General features: G+C 37.3%; 3 protein-coding genes across 10 annotated transcripts in view; 2 read left to right on the forward strand and 1 right to left on the reverse strand.

Annotated features, from left to right (window-relative positions):
* The first annotated feature begins 82 nt into the window (after positions 1-82).
* Positions 83-14,624, forward strand: LOC105453576 (Kv channel-interacting protein 2-like). Of its 4 annotated transcripts, XM_011695646.1 has the most exons (6): positions 83-665; positions 962-1,178; positions 12,897-13,124; positions 13,559-13,629; positions 13,801-14,019; positions 14,325-14,624. In XM_011695646.1, exons 2-6 carry the CDS (start codon positions 1,016-1,018, stop codon positions 14,433-14,435), a joined length of 792 nt encoding a protein of 263 aa, XP_011693948.1. In that variant the 5' UTR covers positions 83-665; positions 962-1,015; the 3' UTR covers positions 14,436-14,624. The 4 variants fall into 4 exon arrangements, with proteins under 4 accessions (XP_011693948.1, XP_011693949.1, XP_011693951.1 ...); XM_011695647.1 differs by lacking the exons at positions 83-665; positions 962-1,178 and adding an exon at positions 9,646-10,249; XM_011695649.1 differs by lacking the exons at positions 83-665; positions 962-1,178 and adding an exon at positions 9,646-10,249 and having other exon boundaries at positions 12,930-13,124.
* Positions 1,306-9,084, reverse strand: LOC105453577. 3 transcript variants are annotated; one of them, XM_011695652.1, is made up of 5 exons: positions 8,809-9,084; positions 8,495-8,616; positions 4,239-4,484; positions 2,920-4,081; positions 1,306-2,712 (listed from the first exon to the last, which is right to left on the reverse strand). In XM_011695652.1, exons 2-5 carry the CDS (start codon positions 8,498-8,500, stop codon positions 2,225-2,227), a joined length of 1,902 nt encoding a protein of 633 aa, XP_011693954.1. In that variant the 5' UTR covers positions 8,501-8,616; positions 8,809-9,084; the 3' UTR covers positions 1,306-2,224. The 3 variants fall into 3 exon arrangements, with proteins under 3 accessions (XP_011693954.1, XP_011693953.1, XP_011693952.1); XM_011695651.1 differs by lacking the exons at positions 8,495-8,616; positions 8,809-9,084 and adding an exon at positions 6,173-6,758 and having other exon boundaries at positions 2,920-4,063; XM_011695650.1 differs by lacking the exons at positions 8,495-8,616; positions 8,809-9,084 and adding an exon at positions 6,173-6,758.
* Positions 14,625-17,225: 2,601 nt separating the features above from the next.
* LOC105453580 (probable palmitoyltransferase ZDHHC16) overlaps positions 17,226-17,962 on the forward strand; it is a 4,871-nt gene continuing 4,134 nt past the window's right edge. Inside the window, exons 1-2 of one of the 3 annotated variants that reach the window (XM_011695655.1) lie at positions 17,226-17,487; positions 17,711-17,858. In XM_011695655.1, the coding sequence (XP_011693957.1) occupies positions 17,441-17,487; positions 17,711-17,858 (195 nt within the window). In that variant the 5' untranslated portion in view covers positions 17,226-17,440. Of the gene's footprint in view, positions 17,488-17,710; positions 17,859-17,962 lie in introns of those variants that run through there. The other 2 variants (XM_011695656.1, XM_011695658.1) reach the window with 2 other exon arrangements.

A 17,962-nucleotide genomic window follows, 5' to 3' on the forward strand; every position in this document is an offset into this window, starting at 1 on the left:
TCCTAGAAAATTAGACGATTAATAAATAAGAGCTTAATCAGCATATCACTTTATAATTAAGATGATTATGCTATATATAATAAATTAAGAATAGATTAATAATAGAGATTATAATATAACGTAACAAAATTTAAAAAATTGACAGAAGTTTCGTTGCAGAAAGTAATATGCAATAACGCGCGGAGTAATGATACATGTACAAGACAAAATCGGTCAAAGGCACGGCTAATTAACGTACCGGCTAGTTGGGCAAACTTTTTGCGTCCTTGCAGCGTGTTTGCACAGAGCTTACGGGAAAAGTGTTTGAAGCGGTCTGTATAATTAGCATAGCGCGCTATAGAGCAGCTCATTAAAACCGCGCGACTCGAATGCAACCCGGTTGCACCCACGACACACGTATGTATATACATACAGGCGACTGCCTGCTGCTGCTGCTGCTATTTACCTGCTTCCCTTTAACGCACTTCAAGCACAGTCTTTCGCGAACGGCGCGCCAAGTCGCATCGTCGATTTTGCTCCTTGACTCTCGAGACGAATGGAAACGGAAAAAAGTATTCGTAGACAAAGTGGGATTTTTCTAAATTTTAAATTCGTTGATAAACAAAATTGTGACAAGAAAATAGCCATTGAAATTGGAAAGTTGCGGTGCTCCGTGTGATAATTAGGTGAATAAAACGCGATTATTGGATATTAAAAAATTATGCCAAATATAGTATAGTTATTTAAAAAAAAAAATTTTTTTTAATCATAAACTTGCAAAATTTTGTATTGTAAAATTAATCTCGACAGGGCTGTGACGCCATAAACTCAATTTCTAAAATTAATGATTAATTCAAAAGGTTTTCTATAAAAAATTGCTCACATTTAGCTTTTAATCTTTCTGTCGAGATTAAATGATTGAAGTTTATGAAAACGAATCTTATAAAACATGATTACTCTAAAAATTTGTTATTCTTCGAAGGGTTCTTATAAGGATCAAGGAATTTAATTATTGCGAATCGGCGTATCGACGAAAATGTATAGTGTACATGTGGCACCAGGAAGGTCCGCGGATCGAAAGAAGAACTCGGACGACACAGATAACGAAATCAGAACGTATGGAGGACGGAGGAAGGAATCGATTTCTGTGAAGCTGATAAACTACATCCGTTCGCAGTTTCAGCCGGAAGCTATGTCGGGTGAGTCGGAAAAAGTTTAGCGTTCTAAAGTCCGCGATAAATTATTAAACTTTGATTGTAGTTGCTGGATTTTGCCGAGTTTCGCGTTCGTGGTTTTATGATTACCAAATATGTAAATGCATGTAAATTTGAGGTGTGCGCATGTAGGCTTTTTTCTGATGCATGAACTTTATATGTTTATTATTTAATATACAATATACAATAATATATTCTGCAGTTTCGACTGCGTGATCTAACTAAAAATACATAAGAAACTTTCGTTTATTATTTAATTATATTTATCTATATAATTTCTTATTTATATTTAATTTTTTATTTTCTATATAATACATAGGAGACGTAATATACAAATCCTATATATAATACGAAAATTCTAATTTTTTAAATCTTTTTCTCCTAACACACTGAAAAAAACATAAAGCCTCATTCACATCGTACAATATTGTAATCTCACCTAAATAATAGAGTTTAGGAAAGTACTTAATTAATATAAGTATCTTATTATTTAATCAGTCCGATCTACGAAATAAATTTGTCTTTTCAAGCTATCTTAGTCGTATATTTTAAAGCTTTTATGTTTCAAAATAGATCTCCAATGATCTGCGTTGTGTAGTTCAAAAGATAGAAATGACGGATCTCTCAATATCGATTATTCAACTTTCATTTGTTTGCCATTGCTTTTTGAATCGCTCCCGTTTCAGTTACAAGTGAGAGAAATAATTGCGCGTGTCGTTTGTCGATGATGTGAAAACGGAAAAGCACGCTGGTGCTTCCCAGAGCAATCGCATAAAATAATTACTTAGGCGTCAATTACACAAGGACGGTACACAAGGACGGATGGCTTCGATTGTACGAGTTCCAAGCTGGAACAGAATAATAAGATTGTCGCGTGGCTTAGAAACGGAAGAAGACAGTAATTATCCTGGAGAAACGATTATTCGTTGTCACTCCGCGGTTTGGGGGAACGCTATCCCCGTTCCGTTAAAAGTCACGATTTTATATTCTAGCTACTCCTTTACTGTTGTAAATACTTCGCGCGCGAACCTTTAAGTCTTCCGCGTTATAATCGAGATGTCGTCGGCGGTAACGTTAAAAAAGAGCGGGTCTGAGACCTGATTTATGTCGTCGGCGATGGACGGCTCGTACTGATTCAACCACACATCATTAATGGGAACATTGTTGGCGGTCTCCTTCAAGTCGTTACTAGCCATCATCATGGCTGTGTGGGTCGGTATAGGCTGCTCGATCGGATTGCCGGGTGCATTCGTCATTCGCATACCTTGCGACGTGTCGTTGTACAACATCCAGTAAGGCGAAAAGGAATGCTGCCGTTGCTCGGCAATGTATCTTCGTTCGAGCGAGTAGCCGTTAATTGCCAGACTAGAGCGTTGCGAGACGATCGGAGCCACGTAGCAATAGACGCAGGACGTCTGACTTAACTTGGAGTAATCCACTTGCTTCGAGACATGATAGTTCAAGATGTTCTCCAGATTGTTCTTAGGCTCGGTGGTCGGCCAGAATGCCTCCACTGTTCCTGTTTGAAATATCACTTAATTAAAAGTCAAGAAAATAGAATCTATTCTTTAAAAAATAAACAACTGATATTATTTAAGAAAAGTTTGTGATTTTTTAATCTAAAATATATATGTCTAAAATATATATTTTATCTTATTTTTACGTCATGTTCGTTTTTTTAATATCGTCTATTTATGACAATAAAATAAATAAATAAAACGCGCACCATTCTCTGCCGGTCTCTGCAAATTTTCTGTATCAGTTTCTTGATTAATGTGATCTAATCCTATCATAGGATTGCTTTGCGGTGGTTCGAGTCTCTCGAGTCTCTGATTTAACAAGTTGTTCGTCTCCTGAGTGAATCGAGGATAAAGATACTGATACTGTTGATCATTCGTATAGACATTCTGTTGCACGTTGCTTTGTCCGAAGGTGTCAACATTGCGATAATATCCCGTGTCCATTTCCCCGTTGTGTCTGCCAAAATTTTGTAGATAATAAATATCGGAGGAATCGTTGGCCATCATGTCCGTGCCGGTCTGTGTCGTGTAGTTGATGTCCTGCGCGTTAAAGTTGAAGAAGTTTTGGTCGCCATTGCAGGCAGTATCCGTCTGATACTGGTAAGCCAGATTGTTGTCCGCGTTCGCGGTAGCCGCAGCGGTGTCCGTGTTGTTGTAGTAGATCGCGTGGAACATCTTGGAGGATTGTACATCGCTGTCGGGCACCTCCATTACGCTAGTGATCGTCCAGTTCTGATAAGGATTCGGCCGATTGTCCATGTCGCTGGAAAACCTGTACTGACTGTCACCGGTCAGTACGTTCGAAACTTGCTGCGGCACCAAGTTCGCCTCGTTCAGCAAGTACTCGCCCTGGGAATTCTTCAGCAAGTTGTAGTACTCATTCGGATTATTTTCGTCCAACTCCTGGTCCTCGTTGCTCTCCGACTCGGCGGTCAGAGTGTCGGAGTTGTCCAGTAGATTGCTAGCCCAGAAAAGAGAGCTGGCGATCTCGCCTAGATTGGCGCCCACTGGCGCCTGCAGCATTCTCTTCAACAGGAACGAGCCCTGCGAGCCTCCCTCGGACTCCTTCAGCACTTGGTAACTCGATCTCTCGTTCGAGATCGCAAGAGGATCCGTGTCATCGATCAGATTCCCTTTCGAATAGTTTGAATCGACAAGAGGGATCGTTTGAAGATTGGGCGACATCGGCGTCGTTCGTAGATCCACAATACTCAGATCTTCCACCTGATTATTGTTGGTGTCGCACGCTTGAAATTCCCGCTGAATCCTCTTAAGCAGAAACTGCTTGAACTCTTCGTAGTGTGGGATCTTGTCGTCTTCCCTGCTTACTATCTCCTCCTCGGCACCGATCTGCAAAAACGGAAAACACTTTGTCCGAAGTCAATTATAGTCGTTGCGTCGCGAAAAACGAATGAAATATAGAAGTGAAAAAGAGAATGAGAGAAAAAGAACGCGAGAATGCGATTTGATTTATAACATCGCGACGCCGTATCGTGACGAATTATGGAAATTTGAAGTAACTCACCCACTGATAAGGCGACTGTTGCTGCGACTGCTGTTGCTGTTGCTGATAATAATAGTCGTCATCGACCATTATATAGTCGGGACTGTGCAGGGGCGTCGACGTTACCCCAAGCTTGGTCGAGTCCTTGGAGCTCGACGACTTCCTCATCTTCCTTTTGCGGTTCTTCCTCAGCTCCTGTAGCAGCCGGCAAAACTCGGCGTCATTTCCATTCCTGGCGGCTTGCAGAATTTTGACCAGAACCTTCTTCTGTAATTTCGAGATCGTGATGAGACAACGGAAGTCGAACATGCGCGATAATCAGCTAAATTAGAAGCAATGGGAAAGAGAATCTTTTGACGTGAAAACGAGATGGTCTGGAAATTTTACGAACATTGATACATTCTTGACTAAATTATATTTGACTTTAACACAAATTCCATTCGTTTATTTGTGATTTAAAAAAAAAACATGAAAACTCTGGATCGAAAAATGGAAAATTTAGTTTACATTAAAGTATTTATCGAAAGTTTTAGAAATCTGATAAATGAGACTTTGGGAATATCAAAGTGGGGAATTGTAATAAACACAGAACTTTGATTGCGAAATTAAATATATTTCGCAATCAAACGATCATGAATGCTATAAAAATTACAAGAGATTGTAGTTAATGATTAATACAGTATAAGTATTTCGTAGCTCAACCAGCAATTGGTCAGTTCGGATTAACAGTATCTCGTCTCTGTCTCTATTTAAACAAAAGTAAATAAGAACGATAATCGATAAAATGCATACAAATACATGAGAATGATGCTGCTGATAAAATGATTAGGGCCATGATTAGGGACTTGCATACTTAATAACCACAAGCGAAAAAAATTATCCAATCGTCTTTTATACGTGTTCTTATGATAGAAAAGTGATAATTTTTTTTATACGATAATATGCAAATAAATAATCCCTTATGTCATCAGCTGTACATTGTTATATATTTTGGGTGCGTTCCATCTCATGCATGATGCGTCCACGCACGATGCAACATTTTATCCTCATTAATTGGCATCTACAATGAGACTTAAAATTTAAGAAAAATGCCCAATCACGATCGATTCTTCTCACGTGAGATGAATAATCGACGATAATTGGTTAATTTTCTCATATCTTAAGTCTCATTGTAGACACCGTTTTAAACGAGAGTAAAGTGATACATCGGTTATAAAAACGGAAAGCACCTTCTGCGGGGAACAAAGTGAAGCGCATACGCGGAGTGCATACCTTGCAAAGGAAGGAAGAAAGGAGTGAGATGTAGGGGGCCTGCAGGTAGGGGAAGTCGACGAGAAGCGGAGGGCTGATAACGTTACGCTGGACAACTTGACGTAATTCTTGGTTAGGATCTTCGCGTATCTTCGCGAGTCAGCGTTATCGGGACAGGAGGAAACGACTCGTCCTTGCCGAGTGCGAGCAATTATCCTGCGACGGTTATTCATGTTCACTCGGGCTCGCGGAAGGCGGATGCCGCGGACGGCGGGGATCGAGGGCAGAGACGTTCGAACGGGCCGGATATCCGTTATTACCGCAACCCATCATACGGTACGATGACAACGACGATTTTCCGACGTTGCGGTGGCAAACTTGAGGGCGATCGAGGTCTTGGTTAGGAATTCCCCAGATCGCGCGTCCACCTGGGGACCGTGTATCTCTCCCGGCAGAGGAATCCGGCTGACCGATTTTAACTGAGTCACGATCGACTTCCTCGGCCCGGGGGATGCGCCGAAGTCCCTTGGATCGCGAACCGTCCGATCGATCGGGGCGCGATCTTCGACGGGATTTCGAATAAATTTCAGTCCTCGGCACGGAAACCGGCGACCGGAGAGGGATCAAGGCGGACGGGGAAGGAAGACTTCGGGAAGATCTTCGTCGCGACGACGACGACGGCGACGAAGACAGTGACAGCTCACCTTGATGTTGCCCGGTACGCGATACCTCAGGGCCAGGGCCTGCAGCTCCTTGTAGGATAGCTGCGCGATATCGCCGCCGACGTTCATGCTGCTGCTGCTGCTGCTGCTGCTGCTGCTATATGGCGGATTTTCGTCTTCTTCGTCGCTTGCCCGAGTCGAGACCGATTTTCGAATTCGAGCCGACTGACTTTTAGCGCGAAACCGGCGGAACGCCATAAAGATAAGCAGAATCGAGATCTCAGCGAAACGCGTAATTAGGATTTTCGAAGACAATTGCAGGGGTGGTGGGGGTGAGGGAGATGGGGGACACAATACATACGCCGCGGCCAATCGACGGCGCGGTATTTGTCGACTTATCGATTGGCCCCGATCGCGAGATCGGAATCTCGTTGATCGCCGGCCCGTTGGATCATCTCCAATCGCTCGCGGAAAATTAGTGCGCCAGTCCCAAATCGCGGGAACATATGATCTTCGCAAATCGCGATCTAAAAACGAGTTCGATTGAACGCACTAATTGTAAGTACGCACTGATGTGTATTAAAGCCGTTCCCACAAATATTTCAGAAATATTTTCGAAATACCTATGTCGTGCAAGACTTAAAATATTTCAGAAATATAAACATGTCCAGGAAATCATTAAAATATTTCTTGAAATATTTCAATAAAAATGCTTCTTACAATATTTCTAGAATATTTTTGTGAAATATTTTAATGCAATATTTTAAAATGTTTTACAAATGCTTACGAAATATCTTTGAAATATTTAATTCAAATATTTCAAAAATTGATTCGCAAGAAATATTTCATGCTGTATGAATTGTATATGTACATTGATCTAATCGCGAAATGTAGAAGTGAAATGTCTCCAATAAGAAAATAACGCCTAACACATATATTTAGCCAAATATATAGTACAATAAAAGATCGAGGATATCGCGGTTTAACTCGTTTTTCATATTTATATTAATCATTTTTACTTCGATTTGTGTATATATATGATGGCTTTAATGTGCACTGGGATGAGCATTTTAGTGCGTCCAGTCGAAAATCGCCGTAAGAAACAAGCCTGAAGGTGTAAGACTTACTATCCGCGCACATCAACATCCGTAATGCATTACCTTATGTTAACTGATCTTAAATTTAACAATAAACTAATTATATATTATATGATAACACATAAAGAAAATCGTAACGTAACGTTTATACGTGAATAAGAACAAGTAAACATTTTTCATATTTTATAAAGAAAATTTGGTAAAGAAAGCTTATATAGCTGAAATGTTTAATTTGATAAATTAATATTTTATCAGTTTACGGATATCATTACGGATGTTCATGTGCGGATAGCCTTTAAGGGCTTTAAGTGATGATCATCGGCGCTCAGGCGCGTCCTCTTTCGTTGTCTAGCATTATCTATTTGCAACTATCTATTTGTCTCTTTAGCAGAGATGTTACTAGTACATGTTTCGATCACGCGATTATACGCGCGTGTGACGTCTGACTTTCTCGTTTGGTCTGAAGTCTCGCGATGGAGTTATGCGCGGAATGTATAAGTAGTGATTATTAAGTACAAAAAAAAAGAACATTTAGATCTAATCACCGACTAATGGCTCCGTTGCGCTTACTTTGCTTAATTAATTTGTGCTATCAAAAAACATTAAATGAGATAAGCAAGATTTTTTCTGTGTTTTAAATGAGATTGCAGAAATTAAACGAAAGATTAACGAGAGAAAGAAAGAATGAAAAAGGGTAGGAAGTCTCTTTGTAATATAAATAAATTAAGTAATGTGTATTGACGAATTGCGTCGCAGGTGGACTGGAATGTTCTCGCGTGTGTTACTTTTGTGCATTGACTTGCGAGTTTGTTTACACAACAGAAAAAAGTTCAGCGAAAGCTCATAAAAAATTTACAGAAGACCAAGATCGAGACGTATGCACGTATGCAAAAGTTTGTGCAAGTTCAAAGTGGAAGAAAGAAAAGTAAGAAGCGTCAATGAGTGGATATTTTAGAATTAACTCCATTAATTTAATTTTTTTTTAATTAAAAAAGTTAAATATACTCCAGCTTTTTCTAATTGAAAGATTAACTGTGATAACCGTCGTGAAGAAACGTTTAAAAATAAACAGGTACGTGTCTTTTATTTGCAATTTTATAGTTGGAATGTCGTAGCTTCGAAATGCTGGCATTGTAACTTTCAGGCGATTATCGACGTTTAACGCTTTGACGTAAATAAAAGTGTAAGAACGCTATGAATTAATAACCGTTTGCTATTTTTGCGAAATCCAATGAGGATTGATCCGCTTTACCCCTCGTCGACTTACCTTCATGCAGAATCGATATATGCGGACATTAGAATAGAAAGCGAGGTTGTCACGTGCGTTTAAGCATTTCCATCGAGCTTTGAGAAAAATATTGAGCTTATATCTTTCTTGAAAGGCTGTCCCTGAAATGATGAGTACGTATATTAAGAAGTGCCAGTTTGGATTTATTGAAACGCGAAAAAGAAAAACTTTTGTATTACTCGCGTCTGATATCACGTTTCGATTTGCGCTTGACAACTTGATAACTTGTCGATCAAATATGTTAGTATTTTTTGATAATTATGTCGTTCACAGAGTTTAACGAATATATATACCTATTCTTAAATTGAGACGACAAATTGAGGTGGCCTGACTGTCAGCTGTGATGTCTCACGAGTGAATTACTTCAATAATAAAGTTATTATTGGAAGGACACATTGTGACGAGTCGAAATTCAAATGAAACAGCTATAGCAACGAAACGCGCTGTCAATTCTGTTTCATGATGTAGTACAATGTTTACCGTTTCTTAAGATCCTCGGGGCTTTCGAGGGACCTTCAAGAAAGTCTTTCAAGAATTTCAAAACTTCTTCCATTTATTGAGCTTTCAATTTTTATTTAGAACTCAGAAGTCTTCTTCAAGAATCGATTGTAAATGGTTTTATATAATATATTTTTTATTTTTTACTTTTTCTAAATTTCTATCATTGATAAAAAGTATAAATTTAGAGAAAATTTTCTGTTTAATTGTTAGGCAGATGGATTTAATTCTTAACTAATTAGAAAAGGCTGAACATTCAAATTTTTTCATTCTTTAATCAAATTCTTTTTAATCGAATTAATTCTATCTTGTAATAAGCATGAGACAAAGTCTATTTTAATACTTTTTTATTTTACAATATCTGACACTTAACTACTGATTATTGGAAAAAGTTAGAAAAAAAAATTTTTTTCCTGAATATAAAACTTTCCAGACATTTTTAAAAATTTTCGACTTCGGTGACGACAGTATTTCGAAGTAGCGATTTGAAACTTTTTGTCCGAAATATTCGAAGTTCTCGCTGAGCCGTCGCTACCACCGGCTGTCGAAGATCGTCGCACTTGCGCGTTAAAAGCGACGTATGGCACGTTTTCCCACGGACGTATCCCCCCCCCCCCGCGATGGTTCAGTGTGGCACAGCGGCGCAGTGTAACGTCATCCGTAGCCACCGTTCAGCATCGCGAAGGACAACCGCAGCAGCCGAGAGCGACGCATCCCGTGCGCAGCATCCGTAACGGCGTGCAGGCGGTCCAGACTCTAACTTTTCGCTGTACATCTCACACACTCTCTCTCTCTCTCTCTTTCTGTCCTTCTCTCATATCATCCCCCGTGCGCGTACGGAGCTCCTCGTTTTCGGAGCGTGTCTCGGGATGCGTCGCGCTGATCAGTGGTGGTGTGAATTCGAGTAATCCCAGATAATCCCGTCCCGCCGGCGATATATCAGGGGCAGGCCGAGCAGGAAGTCTGCGCGCTTGCTGGCCGATGAAGGCGCGTAAGAGTCGCGACAAACGTAAGTCCGGAAGGCGGCCGTAAGGGTTGCGAAAGAAAGAAAGAAAGGCTGCCGAGCTCATCCTCCTGCTTCCTCGCCCCGTGTGTCCGTGTGTGCGGCACCGTTCGATATACGTGCCACTGCCGTTGATAACTTGGACCAGTCGATCCGACTACTCAGCGGAGAGCGTCGTTGACAAGCGGAGCGACAGCCGGGGGGGTGTGATAACTGCCGAATGCAGCACCAAGGTGCGATTATCAGCGATCGGGTCCTCTCTCTCTTGTCTTCTTCTCTCACGTACCCCTCCCATCTTTGTGGAAATCGCCTGATTATCTGTCTGTCTATTTGTCTGCCTTGTCCGTTTATACGTAGTAAAATCCCGTACTCTATATGAATGATAGCTCTTGCGTAGGTCGGAGTCCAACCCCCTGTCTGCACCACCAGGACTGCTAATGTGTCAAAGGTCATGTCCGTGTTCGGCTTGATTCGAGCCTTTGGATGTATCTTGGGGGATGACATTTTTGGATAACACTCCTTTCTCTGATCTTCCAGGTCTCGCTTATCGATTCACGGATTCTTTCTCACGGCATTTAAATACTCGGCTTTTGTGCGTGTGAAATTCACGAAGCCTTCCTCCTTCATCTCACTCGGCTCAATTGTGCATCTCTCTTAACAGCGATGTCGCACTTTAAGATTCCGGAATTGTAAGATTCCTCGAATTTTTAGCTCTTTGTCTCTTCTTTTAAAGTCTTTTAAAGATTTCATTTGATTCTCGGACTTGTCTGAATTTCTTATTGCTTTCTCGAGGTCGAATTTTTGGATCTTCATATCTTCTAGTTTCTTTAATTAGCTGCCTACTTTGATACAGCACTTTCTATAAACGCAAAATTGTTCTACATCTAAATCTTAGTTTTTATTTTTTAATTTTAGAGTCTAGGATTTTTTAATATTAATTCTTTTTGAATAATTCTTAGAAGAAAGTTCTAGAAATTTTTAATTCTTCTCTCCTTACATTACAAATTCTTAAATTTTCTTATATTTTCTTATAATGTAACATTTTTTAGTAAAATGCGGCAAAATTATTTATAACGCTTTATAGAAAGCAAATTAGTTTGAAAAAATTAAAAAAGTTTTTTTCCATAATTTTTTATCTAGATATATTTATATAAATAATAATTATATACGTAATGCTACTTGATTGACCCCTTCATGAATACGAAATTAATAAATTCTTTGCTGTGAAGAATTTATCTCAAAGATCCCTTCACATTTCTTCACGAAATATTCACGCAATATTCACAAAAGGAAGGGGTGGTCAGGAAGTAAGGGGTAGGAGCTGCAATGTTACCATGGCAACCCCGGATACCCGGGACCCAGATCTAATAGTCGCAGCATGCGTAAAGGATGAACGAACGACGCAATTCTTTAGAAAGTGATCCTTGACATGTTATCCATCACTAAATTGTAGATGGCGTAAATTTGCGAAGAAAGTTTTCACATTACATCCCTTATACTCGCTTGAATTCAATTGTTCAGATATTATTGGACTACCCCGTTTTTACATATTTTTTAATCCCTAAATTTCTAAACTCTTAAATATTTAGATTTCAAAATTTTGCGACTCTTAAGTATATTTGTGAACACTTGAATGCTGAGATTTTTCAATCCCTGTAATTGTAGATCTTATATAGTCTTTAGATTATTTTTTGCTTTCAAATCTTTAGATTTTTTCCCCTTACGTCATCGTAGATTATAGTTTCGATTGCTTAAACAGTTCCTCTTAGTTCTCAGTAGTTTTCTTTTAGAATTTACGATATTGAGCTCTTTCTAATAGCTAATTTCTATCGTTATTTGATTAGCTAGTAATGTATATAGCATTCAATTTCCATAGTCAATCGACTCGTTGGTAAATAACGTTGATAAAAATTTAAAAAATTATTATTTATAAAGTTAAAGATAAAATAGCGTCTATTTCACAGTTTCTACACATATTTCCATTTACAAGGAAACTTGTAAATCACTTCCCGCTTTTATAAAATATTTTTTCTTAAAGTAATAGAAGAAACGTGCACATACGATTAATTGCATTTATCACAAGAAGCATCTGTGATCAAACCTTTTTATGGAAATAATCACACCCAGCACTATAGAATCCATATCAATGGATTTATCCTTTCACTCTCAGAATATGAAAAATGTATTCTCGCAATGTCTTCTTCGAGCTCTTTCGATTTTCCTCAATTCTCTTCTTGAATGATTTACACTATAGAAACAGAGTCGTTCAATAAAAGTAATTATTAATTAATGATGTAAAAAAATCGATTAACATTTTCATAAAGAATTAATAAAAATTAAAGAGAAAATTATTCAATACATGAAACGGTTATATCTTTTTTTAATTTTTATAATTTTTTAAAATAAAATTTGAATTCTCTTTTTCGCGATATTTAACTTGCTTTTAATATACAAAACATGGTTTATTTATTCGTAGTTATGGAAAAAAACGAACGACACTGTAGTGCGAATCATTCCCCCTGTCTTCACCCCTGTTGTCTCTCGCCTCTCACGACTTCTCCGCTTGTAAATCTTTGCACACTGTGTAGGTCCCTTTTAGAGTATATCCCTTCTTCAGGGATGTTATACGATGGTTCTCTCAAAAGTAGAAAAAAGTAAAGCAAAAAAAACTCTTTTGTATCTATCTCTTCCAAGTAAAAAAGAAAAAAAATTGACGAGTGACCTCCCTTCTCGGTAATCGCGGGCGAGGGGAGTTTCTCGGAACTCTTCGAGTGAAGGGTGCCATTCTCCCGCGCTCGACGACAAGAGGAGGGAGGCGCGAGAGGGAGCATCTCGAGGACGCGACGCAGTCTTAGGAGTGAAGGGCTTGCGAACTTGCAGAAGGAGAGCTTGAAGGACTCGGGGGCGTTTTAGGGACCTCCGGGGGTGCCGCGCTCGCCCTTAGCGGCCGACACAAGCCGGAGGAGCTTGCAACCCTCGCTGCCACTACCAGATTCTCGCGGAAGGAGATCCAGCTGATCTATCGGGGCTTCAAGCAGGAATGCCCGTCCGGTTTGGTCGACGAAGATGCTTTCAAAAAGATCTTCTCGCAATTCTTTCCGCAGGGAGGTAATAAAGGGATAATAATAATGATAATGATGATTATAATGATGATCGACCGCTCTATTAAACGATAAATACAAGCGTTTTTTTTCATCAATGCAGATTTTTAATTGTAAATAAAATAGATAATCGTTATTCTTGTAATAAAAATGATATTTTTGGATATATAACGTTCTTATCTTCTTTCTTAAATTTACGTAACGTTTACATTAGATTTTTAAAATTTCTTGGTTTCGCGTTAACCGAATTAAAATGAGATGATAAATTTTAATTTACATGGACTTTTTTATAAAGATAAGAGCCTTTTTTCTAAATTCTTAGATTTTTATATTTTTTATTAGATAGATGATCTATCTTGTGTTATACGAAAAAATCATATATAAAAAAAATTTTTTTTTAAGTTATCATTATTATCCCTTTCTGATCATCACGTGTTGTAGACGCAAGTCAGTACGCTCATTATGTCTTCAACACCATGAAGAGGAAACCGTCCGGCAAGATAAGCTTTGAGGTGAGCGACGTCGTAGACAAATGTTTTAAAAGGAACGCGGACATGTCCCCGCGATTTCGGCTCTAAATTTACCTAATCTAAATTTATCTAATAGACGATCTTATTCAAGTTCTACGGAAAAGTTTCAGACCACAGTTTCAGACTGAGCTGTCAATTTGTCTTTTTAAATAGGAGTTCCTCACTATACTATCGAAGGTTTCAAGAGGATCGGTGGAGGAGAAGCTGCAATGGGTGTTTGGTCTGTATGATCTGGACGGCGATGGTCTGATAAGCAAAGAGGAAATGCTGGACGTCGTGGGCTCCATTTATGAGATGTTGGGTCGTTACACGCAACCGCAAATCCATGAGCCGCACGCGGCCGCTCGTGAACATGTCGATCGCATCTTTCATGTAAGTAAAAAACACGACACCTTTAATTAGCTAGAACAAAAACACCAAAGATAATTAATTAGCAAAATAAAATTATAAACATTTGTGACCCTCCAAGACTTAGTTAATAATTTTACAATTTATTAATTACGCTAAAAAAATGTTGATATTTCTGCTAAGTATTTCTTATTATATAATTTATTATAACGTTTTAGTTGTAATGATTTAATAATAGGCGATAATTGTATAGTGTTATATATGCAGATTTTTATATAATAGATTATTAATAATTAATTATGAATAATATCTCATACGTATTTTTTTAGTTGATGGACGCAAATAAGGACGGTGTGGTGACCATCGAAGAGCTGGTGCAGTGGTGTTCCAAGAACGAGCAATTGTTACGAAGTTTCGATACTCTGGACACCGTATTATGAGATCTTAACGTTCTATCGGAGAGATTTCAGCTAGGAGTTACTCACTCACGAATAGGATGCTTGACTAATTTCCGATTTCTTGTGATTTCATGTGATTTCAACGTGATTTTAAAGTGATTTCGATTTTTTTTATAAATTTGAAATAATTTTGTATGATTTGTTTAATTTTAAATAATTTTATATAATTCAAGTGATTTTATGTTTAACTACATGATTTCAATTTGATTTCTTAAGAATTAAATGTTAAAATGACTTCAACTGAGTTCTGATTTAATTTGATTTCAAATTGATTTCAATTATGGGTGCTTGACTGATTTCGCGAGTGAATAACTCCTCGGATTTCAGTATATCAGAATATCAACTATACGCTTTGAGCAATGACTATAAAATATCGTGAATTTTTCCAGCGATCTACCTCTCCCGCTCTTTATCTCGTTTCGCAAACAAGAGGGATAAGCAAATTTTCCATGATTTAACGATTATGCGAAAAATAAAATAAAGTCGATTAAAAGCGTCAAAAAAAATTTCTCAAAGAAAGACACAAAAGTCTAATTAAATCTGTTTGCGAATCGCGAGCTTATGATTTACAAGTGTAATGCAAAATGCAATAATAATCCAACGGGAAATTTTTGGAACAGAAAATCACGCGACCAACCAAAGTGTCATTGCTTGAGACGTGTCTTTAAGAAAAGAACCCTTTCGCACATGTTTTTTGTAAATATGTATGTACCTCGTTTACACACCTACCCCAGTCTTTCAAGTACAACACTTCCGATACAGTCACTCAACGATTGGGAATCTGAAGGAATCAACGATTTAAGTTCGCCTTCAAAATTTCTTCAAGCTCCACAGCTTTAAGAATTTTTGAAATGTAATTATTTTATTAAAAAGTATCTCAAATTATATTATACACCAAATTGTTAAATTATGAATTGTTCATTAATTACTTCGGAGAAAGTAAATCGTCAGTCCGTTCAGATGTTCAATTTCTTGCAATAGATGAATTAAAAGTAATCGATATACGAATTTGATCTGCAAATGCAGAAAGGATATATTCATAATTTACTTGAAGTTGAAAATCGATTTTAACTCGATTTTAGAATTTTTCATATGATTTCGCTGAAGATGTACGTCTTTCTTCTTAGAAATTATTCCGTTGACGTACATTTTTAGAGGATCGCTATGATCGCGTAGTGTTGCGAAGTGTTTGAGCCTCGGAGAAGGCTTTAATGATATACGTTATTCGATTGACTCTTTAAAGGCGCAAGGTCTCTACCCTAGCTCTTTAAGATTTCCAAATTTTATCTTTCAATCTTAATAATATGCTATCGTAAATGCCAAACGGACTTTTTAAATCATCGATTACAAAACAATACTCTTCTCAGGCCAAGTGAGACAAATCAACGTTGTCCTGTTACTACTTGGCCTATACCTCGTGTGATTATCCTGTACCTTACTATTATATAATATTAATAATATAATATATATATAGAATTATATTGGAGTTAAGGTAACTCGTTGTCTGCCATACGTGCCGTCACAAATATCTCTCGCGTCTAATTCTTGGACTACATTTTTTTTCAGGATTTTTTAAGAACTAAATCGTTTGACCTCATTACAGTTCTCTATACGATCTGGATTATTGACGAAATTTTTTATTTCTGGAACGTTTTAATTTGCACGAAATTCTTATAATTATTCAAATATTTTTCGATTCATAGATATCTATATTTTATGTTTGATATCTAAAGAAGGATATCTTTTTGTTTGATTCCATTTTCGAGCTTCATGGCAGATAAAGTACCAATACCACTTATTACACTCGTTCTTATAAATTGTTGAGGTTTAAAATTTAATCTCTCTTACAGAAACGATTATATATATTTATAATATATATATAAAATCGACTGTTAAAAGCATTTCATGAATTTATTCACTTTCGCAAATATAATTGCGAGTTTTTTGGCGTTGTGAACGCAAAATGCGCCTTTTGCGTGTTTAACAAGATTAGCGTGTAGCGTGTACATACGTATATGCATTTTTATTAAAACGCATGTACACTCGTGCATACCTGTGAGAAAATAAATTTACCTTTGTACCACGAACTGCTGTGTCACTTGGATATTCTTAAAATATAACATAAAGAATATAAAATTTAAAAACATATTATGTATATCTATTTGAAAAAATTTAATAGAAATTTAAGAATTTCATATTTTCTCTTAAATTTTTATCAAACTCATGACTATTAAATAAACTTTTAATTTTTAATTTTTAAAATATATAAAAATAAATAAATATTTGTGTAAGTTTTAATTTAAATTTCTAAGAGTTTTGATTTAATCTTATTTTATACATATATCCTTAATAAAAAATTCCGCACATTTACGAATGTTTCTGATAACTTATTTTAAATTTGAAAAGATTGCTTATCAAAAAATAACAGAAAAATCTAAACTCACTTCTATTTTCTAATGCAAATGCAACATAATTTTACGTTTTTAATTAAGCGTTATATATCACATTTAATATATATAATATATATATATATGACACGGAACAAAATCGAAGACTGTGTTACTCGCCGGAAATATCCGTAATCTGAGAGAGGACATGATTTTTGAATGCGCAATTTTCCGAGAATAAAGCTCCCTACAGTTGCAGTCTCGAAAGGTGGATGTAGCACGGACACGCACCACAAATTGTATACCCGCAATGCAGATAAGTGAATGTTGCTATGTAGTTTACATCCACTTCTTCAGAGGGCGTTAGCGTACGTGGACATTTTAAGAAAACAAATATGGCGGACAAGACCGTATTTGTGAATCGATCGAGGTTATAGTGTCTCGGTGCGGCAACTATTGTCTGTCGTAACACCTTATCAGATGTCTTATCAAGGTGTGGAAAGTGCAACGTGACAACGAGCGAACGCATGTTCGCAAGATATGACGTTAATATGTTAAAATTATGAGTACGTTTGAGTGGACGCGAGGACAGAGGCGAAAATGGCGAAGATACAGTGGTCCTTGGCGAAGGCGCCAAGTGTTCTTAAGTAAATCAATAAATCTTTCTGTTTGTTGGACTTAATATTTATCGACTATCTGTTAAGTTTTGTTTCTTGTCACGTACCAAATTTATTTCATTGTTATCTTTGCTATCTCCATTCATGTCAGCATGTTGCATTAAAAATCAAATTGAATTTCAACGTATTTCAATTCTTTTATACGATTTTACATGAATCTAATAGGTGACGATTTGATTTGAATTGTTTAAAGGGTTAGTTTAAAACAGAGATGGTGGCGACTTCAAATCATCTTCAAATCCCTGTTCTACAATGACTTCTTGAATTGGAGTTACGCCTGTGATATACTTATGGAACCTATGTTCTGGTTTGTGGAGAACTTCACGTCCTTTTTGGGTCCGGTAAGATTTGAGATATTATATTTGCCCTCATATCGACTCATATGTTAGCTTTTGCGACACAATTCTATTATATTTTTAACACAAAAAATTTTATTTTGTATTGC

The sequence above is a fragment of the Wasmannia auropunctata genome, unplaced genomic scaffold (assembly GCF_000956235.1).
Source record: "Wasmannia auropunctata unplaced genomic scaffold, wasmannia.A_1.0 LD335998.1, whole genome shotgun sequence".
In the NCBI taxonomy this organism is placed as follows: Eukaryota; Metazoa; Arthropoda; class Insecta; order Hymenoptera; family Formicidae; genus Wasmannia; species Wasmannia auropunctata.

Bases quoted from the DNA above. Each gene is read 5' to 3' on its own strand.
- LOC105453576 (XM_011695646.1), top strand. From the start codon at position 1,016: ATGTATAGTGTACATGTGGCACCAGGAAGGTCCGCGGATCGAAAGAAG. The intron at 1,179-12,896 runs GTGAGTCGGAAA...GCGAACTTGCAG, and splicing joins TCAGCCGGAAGCTATGTCGG to AAGGAGAGCTTGAAGGACTC. The intron at 14,020-14,324 runs GTAAGTAAAAAA...GTATTTTTTTAG, and splicing joins ATGTCGATCGCATCTTTCAT to TTGATGGACGCAAATAAGGA.
- LOC105453577 (XM_011695650.1), bottom strand. From the start codon at position 6,388: ATGGCGTTCCGCCGGTTTCGCGCTAAAAGTCAGTCGGCTCGAATTCGA. The intron at 4,485-6,172 runs GTGAGCTGTCAC...TCGAAATTACAG, and splicing joins GCGTACCGGGCAACATCAAG to AAGAAGGTTCTGGTCAAAAT. The intron at 4,082-4,238 runs GTGAGTTACTTC...CTTCGGACAAAG, and splicing joins AACAGTCGCCTTATCAGTGG to TGTTTTCCGTTTTTGCAGAT.